Source organism: Halichoerus grypus, chromosome 14 (assembly GCF_964656455.1).
Source record: "Halichoerus grypus chromosome 14, mHalGry1.hap1.1, whole genome shotgun sequence".
Lineage (NCBI taxonomy): Eukaryota > Metazoa > Chordata > Mammalia > Carnivora > Phocidae > Halichoerus > Halichoerus grypus.
The window spans coordinates 26,454,824-26,473,890 of NC_135725.1; the positions used below are offsets into that span (position 1 = coordinate 26,454,824).

Here is a 19,067-nt window from a genome sequence, read left to right on the forward strand (position 1 = left end):
GTTCAAGGAAATCTTTGTTCGATACTTTCATCTACTGGCTGGTGCTGCTAAAGGGTAAAGCAAATGAGGCATCTGACAAAGAAATTTTGGACACAAACATAGAAATGCTGTGCCAAGTTTGGGTAGAAAACCAGTGCACCTCCACGTCACGCCGGCAGTCAGGATCTTCTGCCATCAATCTGGTCGGGAAATGAACGTTCATGCCACTCTCAACAGTGAGCTATGGCATGCACGCGTATTAAAAATACGTTTCCTGAAATCCTCCCAGGTAGGCAGCTTTCATGAAACTGGTTCTAATAGAAAGGATGCAAGACAATTAAGTGCAGGGTAGGATTTTTTTTTTTCTTTACAAATCAGGAAAATGACCCAAAGAGAGCAATGGTTTCTCATTTTGTGCCCTCTAAAAAGAATACAAATATCGCTTCTTCTGGAATCTAACACACTGGCTTCACTTTCAAAATGCATCATTTTATTTTCCTCATAAGGCAGTCATACATTATAAACTTTAAGCACATGACAGTCACATGATTTCTTCAGTAAGCCCTAGGACTTCCATGAGTTTTCCTGGAGCTTACAGCCAGAGTAGTCAAATATTAAAGCTTTCTCCACAGCCACACGTTCCTTTGATGTTTGGGTTATTGAAAACAAACTCACTGGATAATTTATCTTCAACATAGTCCATTTCTGTTCCTAAAAGTGTTAGCTGTGCTTTCTTTTCGATGAACACTCTGACTCCTTGGGGAGAAGAAAACACGTGTCACATAAAGCCTGCAGGTCTATGGAACCTGCTGATTCAGAGCACAAGTGAACTTTTTAAATAGTAACCACTGACAGAAGTCAAACAGGAAACTTCTGAATCTGCTTCATTATTTCCTTTAAGAGATTAGGGCTCAGTTTCCTGTCTGTCCCTTCTTTTCCACCCAATAATCTATGTCAAACACAGTATTAGGCTTGGCAGTTGTAGAGAAGCATATTCCAATGACAATTCCATGCAAAACTAGAATTTGCTTTTCATAATACTTCACCCATTTTTCCAATATGCAACATGAAATATGTGAAAAGCCTTAACTGACATCCGTACACAGGACACACTGGCAAGCCGAGAGACGCACAGAACTGTGATACACCGGCCTGGGGTCATAAGGCCCATCAGTGCAACAGGGCTGTTCTGTTCTTCTGCTCAGGGGCCGGAAAACTGGCAGTAACGTAACTCCCTAGAACTACGCAGGTAGAGGTTGGTATCTTCGTAAATATAATTGGTTTAAGAAAGATTTCTTCCTTATAAGAAACTAATTACTCAAATGTAAACTATATATAATTATTAGAGCTCATCTTCTGAAAAATTTAATATTTAAGGTATTTTATGTAGTGATTTAAAAAACAACGTATTAACAAAAATGTCATTATTGGTAACTTCAGTTTAATGAGATGAACGGTGGGAACCTGCAAGCTAGCTGACAGCACAGCTCTGACGCAGAGCCACCGCTGAAATGCCCGTGCACGCTGAAGTTCCCCCAAGGCTGTGGCATTATTTTCTTTTAAATAGGTTTTATCAGATTACTGGGTAGGGGCATGGGGGCAAGAGAGAATTAAAGCACTGACATTTTAAATAAAAATTAAAAGTACAGATTCCTCAAAAGCATAAGATGACATTACTTATTTGGTATAGACGTCAAACTGCTGCTTCCCACAAAAATGGATGGTTCAATCTGAAGTTTTAGCATTTTAAAACCTTTCCGCACACAATGATTATCTTTTGTAATTGAAATAAACAAATGATAAGAACACAGCCTCTGGAATCAACTTGAGTAGGTTCAACTTTTCACCAGGCCACTAAACTAGCTGAGTGACCTTAGGCAAGCTATTTCACCTCTCCATGCCTCAGTCTCTTCATCTGCAAAACTGGGGACAATATGGTACCATTCTCACTCAGCTGCTGTGTATAAATCACTTGATATATGAAAGTCTGTCAAACCACCCTACCTCACAGCGAGCACTATATAAGCTTAAAACTCACCATCTTGAACAACTTCTTCATCAGAATCTCCTTTTGTCTTTGTATATTCTAGAGTATAAGAAAGGCCATTACAACCCCTGGTTCGGACACCAACTTTCAGACCTACCTGAAAAAGCAGTGTAAATATAAACTTAGTTTTAAAGTAGTACGTATTAAGCACTTATAAAAACCCTGGCTATTTGACATTATTTGTTTCTCCATAAGCTTAAAGAGGAATATTAGATTTCTGGCTATAACATGTCCCTTTAGGAAGTATAAGTGGAAAGGGGAACAAGCATTTAAAAAATTTAGCTATTTAACAAACAGCACTGCAATACTAGTGGGGAATCCTAAAATAAAAACAATTATATGCAAAAAACCCAAAATAATACATAGGGGGAAAACCCCCCAAAACCAGTCACTATCACTCTAAACATATTTTTTTTTCCTTTTTTCTTCCAGTCCTTGTCATATATACATATAATCTAAACACAGGCTTTATTATAACAGTAATAAGTCTTAATTCTCTGATTTGTTTTTGCCACTTAAGACATCATCCTTCCATGTGATTAACTTTCACAATTATCATTTGCATATAATGCCTTAGCAGTCCACTATACCAAGGCATGTTAACTACTTAACCCTTACTATTAGCCGTTTAGGTTGGGAATAACATTTTTAAAGGAAGAGGTTTTTGTTTGTTTGTTTGTTTTTTTAAAGTAAGTTCTGCCCATGTGGGGCTTGAATTCACAACCCCGAGATCAAGAGTTACATGCTCTACCAACTGAGCCATCCAGGTGCCCCTTAAAGAAGAGTTTTAATTCTAAACATGAATACTTTTTTTTTTTTAAAGGAAAAAGAAACATATCTGATGGGAGAGACGACTACTTAACAAATTCTCACTTCCTCAAAACGTTTGTGCTCCACCTCATCGCATGAGATATTCTCAGGAAATTTCCCTCCCTATGGTTAGGTTCACTGAGGTCCCCAGGCTGTCCCCTGGCAATCATACCTGCCTCCACACAGGGCCTTAATTCTAAGGCAGAACTATGAAAACATTCTCAAGTACCAGAAATCAAAAGACTGCAGCCAACACAGATGTTAAGAAGTTTAAAAAGTGACCAAACTGCACTTTTAAAATACCAATGTCTATCTTAATGTGATTTTCTAACAATATCTACCGAAATTCTACTCTTGGATCCTATCTGCTTTTTTGAAGTATACAGTAAAAGTATGATCATAAAAAGTATGATTTCACCAAGCAGATCTTGATTCTCTTAAAAGTAGCAATGTGTACTTGCTTCAGGAAAGCAATCACGAGTGGGAAGACACTTGGTGAGACCGGGAGTTAGAATGCTAAGCTGCCTGGGAGTTCTGATGAGCTGAAGCATTCTGACAGTAGTCTCTTCTGTCCTTAAACAAGGACGACAGAACTGTGGTTTTATTCACTCTCAGAGTAAGAGCTGAGAGAACGTGTGGGGCGTTTCACATATTCAGCATTATCAATAGTAAACGGTCTAGCTGAAATTCTGGAGCACATGTCCTAAGTATTGACTTGACTTAGCTTTTATCTTCATAAACAGGAAAGACTCAAGCAAGCAGAAAGTCCAACTACTAGGAATGAATACAGATACTTACAGAATACAGGAAAATACAGCTTTAGGTACCTGGAGTTCGGAAAAGGGACGGCTTGTACCAGCAATGAAACCCAATGAAGTGTTTGCTCCATCCTTTTCATGTCATTGTCATCCCTCAAACCTACACTCAGTGTTTCATTTGGTCGATGCGTATATACTCTTTTCATTAGTCTATCCTAACGGAGTTGGCATACTGATATTTTTAGCATTTAATAATTCTTAGGAGGAATGTGCCAGAACTTCATTACATTGTAATGTAGGTTGTACAACAGAACCTAGAAACCATTCCATAGTCTAATTACTAAATTTTAATAGTTTAGTACTTGGATGTAATTTACAATATTCCACAGGCAACTAACAATTCACGAAGGTGAAGGTGATGCACACTCCCCTTACTCAACAATTTTGCGTCTAGGAGGACAGCCTACACAGGTGCACTAAACCAGGCTTACAGGCTTAGTCTTCCAGAACAATGGGCCTGGCACACTACAGACACTAAATATTTGCTGAATGATGTTTGTGGCAGCATTAGATGTAAACAACCCCGAAGACCTTTAATATGGGGGACTGGCTAAATAAATAAAATAAAATACACTAATATATGCAGTCATAAAAAAAGAATGAGGTGGGTCTTTCTGTAATGCTCTGGAAAGAACCTGAAGCTATATTATTAGGGGCAAAAAGCAAAGCATAACCACAGCATGTATGGAATGCTTTCCTCTAAGTAGGAAAAGAGATACACACACAAACATTCCAAGCATGATCTAGGCCAATAGTGCCCCTCGGGGAATTATTATTGGTTGTCACAACTGAGGAGTGGGGCGGTGCCACCAGAATCTAGTGCACAGAGGCCAGAGAAATACTAAACATCCTGCAATCCACCTCCAACAAAGAATTATCCGGCCCAAAACATCAATAGTGCAGAGCCTGAGAAACCCCAGTGTAGGCAGATAAAAATGTACAGATTGTCTCAGGAAAGACACTTAAGAGGTGGCCCCTTAGAAGGATGAAAGACAGCCAGGAGTTTGGGGTCACAAATGATGTCTTTTTCACTGAATACCCTGTTATATTTTATTTGAATTTCTAAAAACCATGAGCATATTTTACTTTTTAAATAAAAATCCCTAGCCAGTGAAAACATGCTGTTTATCACAAGATAAATTCAGTGTGAAAAGACAACCTCAATTTTTTACTGAATATTCATTTGATTGGTTTTACTTACGTGTTCGGGCTTATCTTTAAGAAGCTGTTTTATCTTGTTTACTGCTGAAGGTGTCTGAAAAAAGAACAAGTTATTACGTTTTTAGCTACAAAACTTGCTTTCTTTAAAGCCTTATAGTTCCGTAGTCTTTAAGACTATTCAAGTATATCTTCAGCAAATTCGTCTGACAAATTTATATTCTTGTCTGAGTACCTTGTGGCTTTTATACACAAACACATCAACTCTCCTCAACTCAAAGCATTCTATTCTTATTTTTAAAATACCTTCTAGCAACATCCTTTGAATCTTGATCCCCCCCAAGTCAAGATCAGCGCCCTGTCCTAAGTTCTCTGGTTCTCTCTCCTTACATCACAAATCTAAGTTTTCTAGGCAGCATCTATTTTGTGCTTCTACTGCATGCTCAGCCACAAGCACAATCCCTGACACACAGATGGCGCTCAATAGCAAATGAACCAATTAAGTCATCGCTGGGGAAGCCAACCTTCAGACATTTTTTCTTTTGATCATTATTAAGCTATTGTTTTTATTTTATTTTATATTTTTTGCTTACCCCAAATCTATCTCAAGTCCATCAATACGCACAGAGGGAATCACGTAGCATCATCAACCCAGAGGGTGCCTCTCATACCAGTCCCACCACATGTTCACACAGCTACTAAATGTGGTTTAAAAACATCATCATCTCAGGATATCTGGATGAACAGAGCTAAGCTAGTCAACTATAGAAACAAGCACAGGGAGGCATTTTTCAGGAGCAATGCTGTCTAATTACCTAGCCCATTTGTCCTCAAAATGACGAAAACGCCACAATGTATTATATGTGTATAGGTCAGCATCATCAATCCCATTTTCTGGGGAAGTGCAATTTTCCAACATCTACTAAATTTCTATTCTTGGATCCTATCTGCTTTTTCACGGTGCTGTCAGTGACAAAGTCTATTCCAGGGCATTCCTGCCCTACTTCCTAGCTGTGTCCAAGCCTGTTACTTGGCTTAAATGGGGAGAACAGACCCTCCTCCTCAGGATTCTTGTGAGGATTAAATAAGTAAGTTCATGAAGTACATTTAGAACGGTGCCAGGCACAAAGAGCTCAATATAAACTGCTACTTTACAATGATGAGAGTGTATTAACGAAGAGATCATGTCCCTCCTACTTTGTTTTATTAGCTCCTTAGCTGGCAATGCTGTGCTGGTCCTCCAGTTTTTTACTGGCATTTTATTGGCTTGTGGAATCCCAGAGTGGACATTATGACCTATGACTTGGAAGTAACTGTAGCCAAAACCCCAGCCTGTGCGAAGGGAGCAGACTGAGAGGATGGCCTCAAAGTGTGCTCTTCTGGCCTGGCCGGTGGGGCTTGGCCAGATGAGGATGTTGAAGCAGAGTCTGGACCCAATTCGGAAAGGCCATGAAACCAATTTAGAAGGCTGACACTAGTATTTTTTAAAAACACAAACTAGAAGAGAAAAGAAAACGATGTATTACACTTGATAAATAAAGATGAATGTTCAAAGAAACTCTGACTTCAATTATTAATGTACGGTGGGTGTGCACATATATACTTACTGTGCATAACTGTAAAAAAAAAAAAAAAAGTAAAAAAAAAAATCACCACCAGTACGTGGTTTATAAAGGCCTTTTCCCACGACTCTACCAGAACAGAAGCCAACCAGTGTGACAATAGTGGACAACAGGGAACAGTATGCCGGGGGAAGAAAAAGGAAATGGGAGAAGAGCAGAATTATCGTTTTTTTTTTTTTTTCTTCTTTTGAGATCACAGCATGTCAACCTCAAATAGTTACAGGAATATTTCTGAAAAAAATGTTTAAAAATGCTCATTTACCCTTCTAAACAATTGCCAGTAAAAACTAGCTTCTGTTATTCTCATGGTCTTATTTCCCACATTAAGTCCTGAAGAAATTAATCTAATTACTGTCAAAGAGCAAAGGATTTCTGGTAAGTTAAAAAAAAAAAAAAAGGCACAACCATGGGAAAATATTTATTGCAAGTACAACTTGCCCTGTAATGCTGGAGAGTCAAAGGGTTCACGGCTGCATGACCAAAACAAAGAAGACAGGGTGTACACACTACTCTGTCAACAGCCTCACGTGTTTTTATCTCCACGTGATTATTAAATTACCGAATTTGATTTTACAAAATAATGTTTTTTCTTTTCCCAACTCTTAGTAGAAAACACTTACACAGAGTACACAAAAACACTTCATGGAGTGGTCCACCTATCCCGAAGCGGTCGACTTCACACTCCTACACTGTTAAGGGAAAAGTAACCTGTGTGCCTGGGAACTGTCATTATAGGAACCAAAATGAATCTTTCTTAATTTTCCTGTGTCAGGCCAAAACCAAATATACTGCATTGGGAGGAGTGTTATTAATGATGGAAACCCAGCGGCATACTTACTTAAGGGGAAAGATAGGGATCTTTTAACTTTCTAAGTGAAGGACTGATTTTCAGAACAAGTCAGAATGGCTAAAAGGGAACATGTGGCGCGTGAAAAAAAATGCTAGCTATAAAAAATACTTTCTGTACCTCAGGACCAGGCAGAAGCTGAGGATCCTGTGGGATCCACATCTATTTGCAGGCTCTGGCAGCCCTGCATAAGTACACTCGATCTGGCAAATAGTCTGAAAACTTCGCAACTACACAACAGGCTGCAGGCCTGGTAGCCTTCCAATTTCCACGCACTCCCCCCAAACAATTAAGACACCTATACTTTTCTAAGAAATGTATGTAGAATTAATGACTTATTCACCTGAGATTTGGCCAATGAATTAAAGTTTAAGATTCCTGAAACTCAATGAAATATAACGATGGTTTTTAATCTACTCAGAGGTAGATCACAGAACAAGACAAAAGGCCCTTAAAAAAGATTTTTAGTCCATTTTTGTATCAGAAGCTTTTCATCCTCAACACTGCATTTCCTTAGGTAATTCCCCAGGCAATTTTAATATTTTGCTGTCCAAGAAAACAAATTAAAACCAAAGCTAACTCCATGATTATGTATACTAAACATGTGCCAATAACTACAACCTATTTTCATTTTCATTATAAATGTGGCGTTTTAATGTTTAAAAGATGGTAGATAAATAGCAGCCAATGAACAAGTTGCAGTATATTTTAACTCATTATGGCATTATGGTGTTTCCCCTTTTGTCTTTTCCTATTCATCTGTGTGTGATGTATATTTTGTGGCCTACATTTTAAACAGTTTAACATGTTTCCCATGCAATACATAGTAATAAACATATTAACCATTTACTGAGTACCTTCCAGGTGCTTAGTGGTTTATATGCATCATCTTATTCTTATAATCCTGTGATTTAAGTATTAAAGATTAAATAATTGACACAGGGATAGTAAGTTAAAGAATGGAGTTATGACTCCCAAACTTAAAAAAAACACATTATTTACAGTGACTACATAATAGTTCACCAACTGGATCTACTCACTAACTGGATCTACTCTTATTTAACCTCTCATTGTTATACATTTAGGCTACTTCCAATTGTTTCCTGGAGAATATCCCTTAAATTGCCTAAATACACAAATTACTGCTTGGTCATTGTTCCAAAGGACTTCTGGTACTTGTCCTTCAATGAATTAACAGCTCCTTACTGGGGCTCAAGTAACATATTGTTTCCTTGTCCTTCTCAATCAGGTGCCACTAGAGTTTTAAAGCACCCACTGCACATAATGAATTAACTTCCCTCTGTGCATGAAGAATGATGCTGGCTATGTACCATCATTCTCTTACAACTTTGGTTGCACTTTATGAACAGCTATAGGTACGTCCCTAATCCTAAATTATAGTTGCACTAATTCTGATTTGTAGGACGATGGAAATAAAAGCCTCTGCCAGCAGGGCAGTGTTAAATCTTCAGGCTTTCATCATATTTTACTCCGGCTCCTACAAATTCAGTTTCTTTTGCCAACTCCTGGGTATGCAGAGTAGGGACAGCATCCTCTTTGGAAGTTCTCCACAGGTGTCCAAAGTTACTCACTTTGAGGTGGTGGGGTGGACTCTTAAAACATTCAATCAAAGAACCATCTCTGGTTGCATAAAAGTGTTAAGGGCAGCCCGTCACCAGACTAAACCTTCTGTTCCAGCAAACCACCAGTCCTCTCCTGGATTAACGACAGTTAACGTGGATAACTGGGCGCTGACAGCATGGAACCATGTTTTCATTTCATCAATTCCTTTTCCTTTTCCTAGCCTTTTGATGACCTCTGGTAGGCTACACAGGTACAGCACTTAGACAAGTTTGCACCATGTCAAACTCCTGATGTCAAGTTCATATATCTAGGTAACACTGATCTCTTCCCACCCATTTTGTTCAATCATCTCTAGTTTCATCTGCTTTCATCTGTATTCACTCATTAGCCCTTTGATCACCTCCTTTTGCACTCGACAGAACATGCTGGGATTTACAATGTTTGCAAAAACACCCGAAAACTAAGAACAGACAGCAATTCATGCATGCCAGTGTCTTGAGACTAGGGAACATATGCTAGGATTAAAATGACTGCAAGCCTGCTATGCAGGCCGTGGGTGGAAAGCAGCGAGGACCTGCTTTATCTTTGGCACCAGCTAAGACTACAGGGAAAGGAACTTCTAAAGTTAGCTAGACAATTAAACAGGCTAAGTTCACACAATGGACTTTGGCAAGTTAATCAGAACACTTGATCAAAGGCAACATGGAGCCCCTGTGAACTAAGAATTGACAAGATAAAGAACTGACCAAATTCTGTTAGCAGAATTAGCCCAGTAACAGGTCATGAGGCAGGAGCAAGTGTAGAGAGCTCAAGTCTGAGAATGCGAGCTGTAATTCTAGGGGTGGCAAAGGTCTGGCCCACAACGGTGTCCCTGGAGGGTGGGAACTGTGTAACTCAATTTATTTCTTGTCCTGAAACACAGGAGGTCTTAAATGTCAACTGAATGACAAGGAATGGAGAGGAAAGGAATGACTCAGAGACTTTGAACAAGCAGGTAATATGCTAGATGATGGACAAAGAAAAGGCCAAAAAGCGTCTCTGTACCTCTTCTTTCTCGCTCTACCATTACCAGTGGTAGAATTCTTTTCAGTTCTGAATATTTTTTAATTGAGACGGAAAGACACAAAGTATGACTCATGCCCTTTAGTTCTTGTGATTTCAAGACCTTGGAGAATTCTAAGATCTGATGATGGTATTTCCAGACATGAAACCGGCTTTGTGGTACAGAAAACAGTAATATAGAATAATCGGGATAACCGCTGTACAGGCTGGAAACATTGATCCATTATAAAAATGAATTCTCCCACCTGATCACAACTTTCTTCTATTTTGGTACAACTGATTTTCTGACAACAGGTCTTCTTATAGCATTAGCTTGAATGGAATCCGTGATTCATTCTAATTCCCACTCTCTAGGTGCTGAATGCTTGCACAAGAGTGGAGTGAGAAGAATGCTGAACTGATTCATAAGCTTTCCTATGAAATCCAACTCTTTCAAAACACAAGTGACTGTCTCACGGATACTGAGTTTTCCTGGAGTGAAATGTTTTGGAACTAGGTAGAGGTGATGGTTGCACAACATTGTGAATGTACTAAATGCCACTGAATGGTACATTTTAAAGTGGTTAATTTTATGTTATGTGAGTTTTCCCTCAGTTAAAAAAAAAAAAACAAAGCGACTGCACAGTACACCAGGGATCCCGTCTGCGTGGTAAATCCCGCGGTGAGCGTCTGCGGCTCGGACTCTGGTGCCCTCCCAGTGTGTTCGACCTTTCACCCAAACGCCCAACGCTCACTCAGGGTAGAGATTTTTATCCTTCCTTGTCCTTTGTGAGAGCCGACCACGGCCGAGGCCCGCTGGAGGGACAGAGGGTGTTTCAAAAGGCCTTCCCTCCCAGACCCCAGGAAGGAACCCTTTGTGCACTACAGCCTTGATCTCAGCGAGGGGTGGGCTTTGTTGAGGCTGCGCTCTCACGTCGCTGGCCACGTTCGCCCCGTCGTACCCCGGCGAGCTTCCGCCCTCCCCGCGCACCTCGAGGGCAGGGGTCCCGGTTCCCTCCCCCAGCTTCCCCCACGCCGAGCTCTGAAAGGCCCGCGACCCGAGCACAGTCGCACCCCCAGGCTCGCAGCGGGCCGCCTCGGCCGCCCGGGGATTCGCGCACACGCGGCGACCCCCACCCCCGCACGCAGCGGCGCACGGCCTGCTGGGAAACGTAGTTCCCGGGACGTCCGGCTCCGGCGGAACAGCCCCGCCCGCGCTTGTTTATCTCCCCAGCCGGGGCGAGGAGGACAGGGCGGCGACGCAGCGGCCGCGGAGCGGGCCCAGCGCCCTGCCGCCGTGACCTCCTCGAGGGGGCGGAGGTGAACCAATGTCACCCGTCCGACCGCCCGCCCCGGCCACTCACCAGGGTGAGGGCGGCCCGGGTGGGCTGCAGCTTCCTCTTGCTCACAGCCCGGACAGTGGCTCGGACTAAAGAAGCCGACATCCTCGCCGTCCCGGAGCCCCAGTGCCTCGGGCGGGAGCTCGGCCACCTCAGCCACTCTCCATGGACACGGCGGCCGAATTGACGCCACAGGCTCCGGCGCACGGCGCCCCAGGCCCCGCCCCGCGCGGGCCCGCCCCCGCCATTGCCATTGGGCGGGCCGCGTGAGTGACGGGCGGAGGGCGGGGCGCGGCGCGGCGGCGGGCCTTAGGCACGTGACGCGGGGGCGCAATGGCCCGGGGCGTTGGAGGTGCGTGGGGAGGGAGGCGCAAGGTCGTCTGCGCGAGGACTACCTCCGCGCGTCGTGGGGAGTGGGGTTTGGGCACGTGGAGTGACTGCTGACTTGTGGACTCTGGAGGCGTGTCGCTCCACGACCTGTCCCTGGGAAAGGTGCGGCGTCACTGCATAAGAACGCTGAGCACGAGAGCTGGTGCTCTCCAAAGCAGAAAGGTTCCGAGGCCCAGGTACATACATTTGTCTTCCTTTTTGGTCGAGCTAGGCAGTTCTTAAAGAGCATAGACTTACCGCAGATTCGTGAAATAAACAGCTCAGACACCCCCGGCCCCCCGCCTCACCACATGCTCTACTGCAAGGGATACTGGAGGATGGTGCTAATGTAACTTTCGCTTTTAGGTGCCGACTTTGGAACCCACATAGTCCGAGGATGTGATTGGGCAGCTCTGTCAACACTCATAGCGTGAACCGTCGAATAAGGTTGAACACCTGTTGTTTGTCAGACCTTGTCGTGGCTGCTCAGGGGCTTCTGCCTTTTAATTCTGCCTGTTAATTCAGCAAATACACCTAAGCACCAGGCATTATACCAGGCATGCATAGGTAGCCTGGTAAATGGAGAGCCCAGGAAAGAATGAGAGATCCTGGGAGGACAGAAGTTAGCAGTCGGGAGGAGGAGAACCGAAGGACAGGCTTTTCTCGTGGCGGTGCTAGAGGTAAAGGGAAAAGGAGGTTCGGTGGGGTGGTGCTGGAGAGGATAGACTCTTGCTCAGTGTTTCAATGTGGAAAGAACTATCAGTGAAGTGTGTTTTAGAGCCCATTTTATCTTTCATCCCCTAAAACCTACAGGATTGGAGAGTTCAAAATCCCCTTAAGTAGTTGGGTCTCCCTACTACTGAAATACAACTGCATGACACTAAGAGAATGGTTATTTTTGCCTCTAAACCTGGCTTAACCCAAAAGAAAGGGTGAGATTAGGAGATGGTAGTATGGTGGGTTTGTCTTGGCTTCATCTGACTAGCTGGGTGATTTGGCACAAGGTGTTTTACTTCTCATGCCCTTCCTCCCACAGACACTGTGAAGATTAAATGAAAGGCCCTTAGACGAGTGTATGGCACCTAGCTAAGTACTACAACTCAATAAACGTTGCTAGTTGTTCATGGATATTTAAAGAGGTCATATATTGTGAAACTGGTATTACAATGGTGGATATACATGCTGTTATACATTTGTCCAAACCCATAGAACATATCACACCAAGAATGAATCCTAATGTAAACAATGGATTTTGGGGATAATGTTGTGTCCACATAGGTTCATCAGTTGTAACAAATACCCCACCCTGGAGCAGGATGTGGATAGTGGAGTATTTGGACTTGTGTGGGGACAGGGGCATGTCGAAACTCTGCACTTTCCATTCAATTTTGTTGTGAACCTGAAACTGCTCTAAGAAATAAAGTGTGTTAATAAAATGTAAAAAAAAAAAGATGCCATGTATCATTCTTAATTGTTGAAATATTGTTATGTAGTTGTGTAGCACTGTATAGATTTCAAAAGCACCCTTGGGCACACTGTCTCATGGTAGCCTCACAATTTTAGGCTGAGTATTGGGATGGCTAATTTAAAAATGATGCATAAACTCTGGCCTTTTAGTATAGTGCTTTAGAAAAAAAGTGCGTTTCAAAAATCTAGTCCTAAATTTCGTGATTCAGGATCCCCCATGTGTATGTTTAATTCTTTCATCTATTTAATACACACTACTCAGTTTTTAACTTGGTTGGCTGTTTTGCATGTGAGTGATAAGTCACATAATCTACTTGTTAGTGGGTCAGGCATACCTAATGCTATCTGAAACTGGTGCAGGTCCCCGAGATAAATTGGCCTTAGGTTTTCATGACTGTGTAAGAAACATGTGGGCTCTCTTATCTCAGGACAGCAGCTGTCCTAGGGTGTCATGAGGTGGGTGTGGTAACTGTTGAGGGAGTTGGCAAGTTGTAACCACATTTAGATTTCCACCAATAGGTTAAAAGCTTAAAATAGGGAAATGTTCAGTGTTGCACTTCGGGCCTTAGTTTCAGGGCTTAGACATTTAGAAAAGTGTTTTTCCTAGTTAAGACCTCACTTGCTCCTCACTACTCTGTGAAAGGGCAGGGGTCACTTCCATTTTATAGGCACAGAAACTGAACTGCCATGAGGTTAGGGGGATTGCCACACTCTCAGCAGGAAAACTGGGAGAACCAGAGACCCGAATCAAGTCTAGAATTCCACCCAGGGAAGTGTGCTGAATTCTTGACTGCTGTTGTCCAAACATGCCTACTTTCAAAGAAAAAAAAACACTGAGCACATCTTTAGTTTTATGGGAGTTTGCTGAATTCTGTTCTGAACAATTTTTTTTTTTTTTTTTTTTTGCCTGTAACACTGTGAACCCTATTGACCTATCTAAGTCAGGATTTTTTTCCACTCAGGAAAGATTTTTTTTTTTAAAATAGAACCATTTGTGAAACACATTTGAAAATGAAAAGTAAACTGAAGTTATGTCAGAACATTTTAGTAACATCTCCAAGTGTGCACATTGTTGATACTGTACACACTGAGCAAGGGATTAGAAAGTGTAGACTGGGGCTGTAAGAATAGATTTCATTTTCTTGTTTGTTCCTGGGAGAAAGAGGAAAGGAAATCGTGCTAGTGGAGCATCTGTGGAGCTTGCGGAGGGACAGGCCAGCTGCATTTGAACGATAACTACACCCTGGAAGCTGGCCTCAGCATGGAGCAAATGCACCTGTCCCCTGGCTGGGGTGCTGAAAAGGGGCTGTGACCAGTGCCCAAGTCAAGGGTCACCCATTCCCCAGGTCTGGCAAACACTGGTCACTGTCCCATTGATCAGTGTGAGGGACTGAAATCTACCACAGGAATTAGAATAAAATGTAGGAAGCTTTTTAACATTCTTAAAAGGATATAAGGAAACATGGTTTCCATGAAAAGGAAAATAGTAACAATAAACTTGAATGAGAGGAAAAGGGAAGGTGGCTGAGGTACATTGAGGACGATTAGAAGTGAAATGAAAAAATTCATGTGAGACAGAAAACAGCAAAATGACATCAAAAATCCGGCTAGTCATGTAGAGATTAAATTTGAGTTTTCCTAGGATGAAGGAAAAAGATGATAGAGAAATGCTGAAAAAAGACAAAAGTATTTTTGAGAAAAAAAAAATTTAAGAACATACTTTCCCAAGTTGAAAAAAACCAACAACCAAAAAACCAAACTGGGCTAGGGAGATACATGGGATTCGCTTTTGTTTTAGACAAAAGTCACGGACACAAAACTTACAGGGATAAGTAAACACGGAAGTATCCAAGTAGAAAAATAAAATCTACAAGGGAGGCCTCTGATTTCTGCTATCATGCCAGAAGACAGCATTAATAGGCTTTCCAAAGAAAGTGTGACAAGAATTACGTGCCCAGTCAAGTTCATTTTCATGCTGAAGGCAAGAGAAATCAGAAGAGCAGCTTCTGCCCAGGGTACATAATTCATGCGGTTAATTGAGGAGTTTGGGTTCATCCAAACTGAGTAAGGAACGATCACTAATCCTTTCTACCACAACTTCCCAAATTCTGTACGTAATTTTGATAGGATTCTTCTTTAACTGGAGTATGTCTTCAAGTAGGTGAAAAGAAGGGCTCACAGGTGTTATTTTCTGAGCCCTCTCCTACCTGGGAACGCTTGCCCAGCAAACACCCTCCCCATCCTTCTCTGTCTTCATCCCACCACGCCTGTACCTCTCCTGTGGGCATTCCTTTCCAGTGCTTGGCACACAGTGGGGTCAATGAACAGCAGATCCCATGAGCACAAGTAGAGGGAGCATGGGATAAAGAGCAGATCTGTACTGCCCTCACTCCTTCATCTGGTTTCCTCATGAAATTTAGGACTCTGGCTAGAAAGTAATGTGGATAAAATTACAGGTTGAAATTCTGATTTTATTTCAAAATGATAAATAAACCGAGGCATAGTTCTGACCACATACTACTTCTGGATGGCTTGTGGAGTTAGAGAAACAGTTCCAGGAGGGCTCCAGTCAGACCCAAAATGACACCAACCAAATTTGTGATTGGCAGAGATGGCCTCTTTAATCCTCAGGGATTTTTAAAAAGTTCTCCACCCTAATTTCTGAGTATCATAAAAAGTAAAAAGCACTTCTACTTTGTCATTTTTCCTTTGAAAATGTTTTTAGCAGCAAACAGGACTACTTGTTTTCCTTACTTCATTTTTATGAGTATAGGAATTCTATGTCAACTTACTTAAAATTAGAAAGGGAAAAAACCCCAGAGCCCCTCGGTGGCGCTGCTTACCCACGGAAGGCTCGCATAAATAGGTACTCATGTTCGCGTTGTCACTTCTACAAATATCAATAAAATAAGGTTTGTAAATTGTAAATACAGTAGTAGCAGTTCACACATATTTGATATGCTTTCACACAAGGATTCAGTAAACAATAAATATAATTTCCCCTCTTCAAAACAAAAAAGGGATTTGTAGGTGAAAAAAAGGGTTAATTTACTCAGGGTTTATCAGCACACCCCTTTCAGTGTGCTTTGAAAGCATTAAAAACCATGAAATTGTATTCACTGAATACTGGCCCACAGTTATACTTTTTTTTTTTTTAAACCTGGCTTAAAAAAAAAATAAAACCTGGCTTAAATACATACATCATGGCTTTCTCTTAAAATCCTTACATCTATGGGGATTTGTGGTACGTGAGATTGTATTAAATTTATTTTTCCTCATTAACAATTTCATTAAGTTAAAAAAAATCTGACATTTCCCTTAAATGTTAAGTTGAAGCCTGATCTATGCTGCTGTGTCCTGTGAAATGAACCTAATTTCAAAGTGAATAGGAACGCCTGAGTGGCCATTTAGAGTGCTGCATTTTTTCCTTCCCTCATGATTCCTGCTGGGTCCTCTTCGCTGAGGCTTTTCCCTGAGTCATATATTTACTGGAAAGGCTACCTAGAGGGGGGGAAAAAACAAAACCCAACATAAATAAAACAAGCCTCACTTTATCACAAAAGCCATAAAATTATTTCTTATTATTAATTATTTACAGAAACTTTTCACACTGGTATTGGTCACTTATTTTGAATTGAGTAAGCAAGGCTAGATATAAAGAAGGTATGTAAGGAACATGATCTATTAAACACAAACCTAGTCAAAATTCTTTCTAAATGCAGGCAGGTTGCTAGAGTGACATCATTCTAATCACTATTTCCATGTTGGTGCAGAGGGCCAGGTGGACTTTTCAAAACCTCTGCTTTGCATACATCAGTGTCTTCACTTACAACCACATAGAATAGATTGCAACAAATTCTTTGGTTAGAAATAAATATCTTGTATCATTACTTTGCAGATATGAACCCGTGAATGGTGACATTCTAGCAATAACTTATTGACAGAAATGAAAAATAGGAAATTTATTATATTTACAGGTAAAGGACAGAAATGTGGATTACTAATTAAAACCATACTACGGAAGAGTTACTAAGTTTTGTTCTGGAGTGTAAACAAATAGATCAATGAAACAAGAAAACTGAGAAATTCTTAAGTGATTATGTTTCAGAAAGTAGTATATAATAAAGGTTGCATTTCTAACCGATGATGTAACGTATAGATTGTTCAATAACTGGTACTGTGTCAAATAAGTGATTTTGGGAGGGAGGGGAGAGTTAGTTTTCTTTCCCACAACATACCCTTCCTCTCCACCCAATTCTAAATGAATTACAGAATTAAATATAAGAGCATCAAAGTATAAGAAGTAGTGAATATTTATAAAATTTTGGGGTGGGGAAGTTAGCTAAGCACACCACCTCCACCTATGAGAAAGGCTTGCTATGCTTAGTACTAAAGCAAGTCAACAGAGAAAAGATGAACACCAATATACAGCTGGGAAAATAAGCGATATATGGAAGAGGATAAAGAAAGCATGAGTATATATAAAAAACATTTAGTATCAATGAGTAATCAAAGAAATGCAAATTAAAACAATTTTTGATCACCAAGTTGAAGGAAGATCAGAAGGAGAGAAGTGGGTTGGAATTTTGCTAAATGAATATTCATAGAAATCTTACAATAATTGAAGTATGCAAATAACTTAAACATTCAAAACTTGTGATATGAATGACTAAGTATATAATGGACACAACAGAATACTAGATTTGCATAAAAGGATAATTAATAATATAAAAAGTAGGTTATAAAACCACACAAATAGTATTTTCATAAAAACTAATGAAAGGGGCACCTGGGTGGCTCAGTTGGTTAAGCGTCTGACTCTTGATTTCGGCTTAGGTCTTGATCTCAGGGTGGTGAGTTCAAGCCCTGCCCTGGGCTCCACACTGGGCATGGAGCCTACTTAAAAAACTACTAAAAATTAAAAACAAATGAAAAATCCCATCAGTCAAATGTTTGGTGCCTCATTTTCCTCATCTGTAAAATGTGAGCTATTACACCTACCCCCTTGGAGTTATTCTGAAGATTAAATACACTGACACAGGTAAAGCAACTGAACAGTAGCTGGCACATAGCAAAGTACTCAGGAAATGTTAGCCGTTGTTAGTACATTGATGTGAAAACATGGGAAGACTTTATTTCTCAAACCTAAATAGTAGTTATGCTCCAGAATGAAGTATAAATGGCTTTTATTTTATTCATTTTGCTTACCTGTCTACATTTACTAAAGCAATCATACTAAGTATGCAAATAGAAACTTATGCCCCCCAGAAGCAAACTTTTTGAAGCAGAGCATCTAGTCAATTCACAGTGAAAAATGAGTGATATCAGGAAGAAGCAAAGCACTCTCCTTTGGTATTTATACCCTAGAGCCTTGAGTGGTCTACAGGCAACAAATCTTTGATATTCTGGGCTGCCCAAAGCATTGAGGATAGACTTATCATTCCAGGGACAAAAAGTTTAGATCACTACACCTCGTACTTTACACACAATCCAGATGCGTTAAAGATCTAAACAGAAAAAAAATAAAGTTTTAAAGCTATTGGAAGAAACTATAGATAGATATCTTTATGAACTCAGGGAAGAATTTCTTAAAGATGACCCTAAAGTCATTGAGCTACATGACCATGAAAACTAACCATGGAAAATCCATCATTGATTATCTCAAAATTTAAAACTTTGGAGTGGCAACAGACACAAGTTGAAAGACAAGATATACTGGAGGAAGATATCTGGAATGTATATAATAAAGGAGTATTCAGAAAAAATGAACACTTATAAATTAAGGAAATGATAATGCAACAGGAGAATAGGCAAACGAGGAATAGGGATTTTACAGAACTCCAACTGGTCAACAAACATGTAAAATGGGCAAATGATATGAACAGGGAATTCACAGAAGAATAACTCCAACTGGCTAATAAACATATAACAGCATCACCAGACTCAAGAAAATATACATTAGAACAACACCAAGGTATTTTTCAC

General features: G+C 40.7%; 2 protein-coding genes and 1 long non-coding RNA gene across 12 annotated transcripts in view; 1 reads left to right on the forward strand and 2 right to left on the reverse strand.

The window, feature by feature from the left end:
* Window positions 1-447: 447 nt before the first annotated feature.
* Window positions 448-11,471, reverse strand: ISCA1 (iron-sulfur cluster assembly 1). Its single transcript, XM_036116978.2, has 4 exons — window positions 11,271-11,471; window positions 4,856-4,909; window positions 2,018-2,123; window positions 448-735 (listed from the first exon to the last, which is right to left on the reverse strand). The coding sequence occupies exons 1-4, from the start codon at window positions 11,349-11,351 to the stop codon at window positions 587-589; spliced, it is 390 nt and encodes a 129-aa protein (XP_035972871.1). The 5' UTR covers window positions 11,352-11,471; the 3' UTR covers window positions 448-586.
* A 34-nt stretch (window positions 11,472-11,505) lies between these two features.
* Window positions 11,506-13,065, forward strand: LOC118551289 (uncharacterized). The gene is made up of 2 exons (XR_004924990.2): window positions 11,506-11,812; window positions 11,982-13,065. It is a non-coding gene; the product is annotated as an uncharacterized LOC118551289 (long non-coding RNA).
* Window positions 13,066-15,532: 2,467 nt separating this feature from the next.
* TUT7 (terminal uridylyl transferase 7) overlaps window positions 15,533-19,067 on the reverse strand; it is a 66,322-nt gene continuing 62,787 nt past the window's right edge. For 8 of the 10 annotated variants that reach the window (XM_078061554.1, XM_036116974.2, XM_078061552.1 and 5 more), the window contains one exon: window positions 15,533-16,583. In XM_078061554.1, coding sequence (XP_077917680.1) covers window positions 16,580-16,583 — 4 coding nt within the window. In that variant the 3' untranslated portion in view covers window positions 15,533-16,579. Of the gene's footprint in view, window positions 16,584-17,871; window positions 17,994-19,067 lie in introns of all 10 variants that reach the window. The other 2 variants (XR_013443788.1, XR_013443787.1) reach the window with 1 other exon arrangement.

What these genes read in the sequence shown, in the direction of transcription:
- ISCA1 (XM_036116978.2), bottom strand. Translation starts at nt 11,351, where the DNA reads ATGTCGGCTTCTTTAGTCCGAGCCACTGTCCGGGCTGTGAGCAAGAGG. An exon ending in CCCGGGCCGCCCTCACCCTG is followed by an intron (nt 4,910 to 11,270) that starts GTGAGTGGCCGG and finishes TTCTTTTTTCAG; the next exon opens with ACACCTTCAGCAGTAAACAA. An exon ending in TTAAAGATAAGCCCGAACAC is followed by an intron (nt 2,124 to 4,855) that starts GTAAGTAAAACC and finishes CTGCTTTTTCAG; the next exon opens with GTAGGTCTGAAAGTTGGTGT.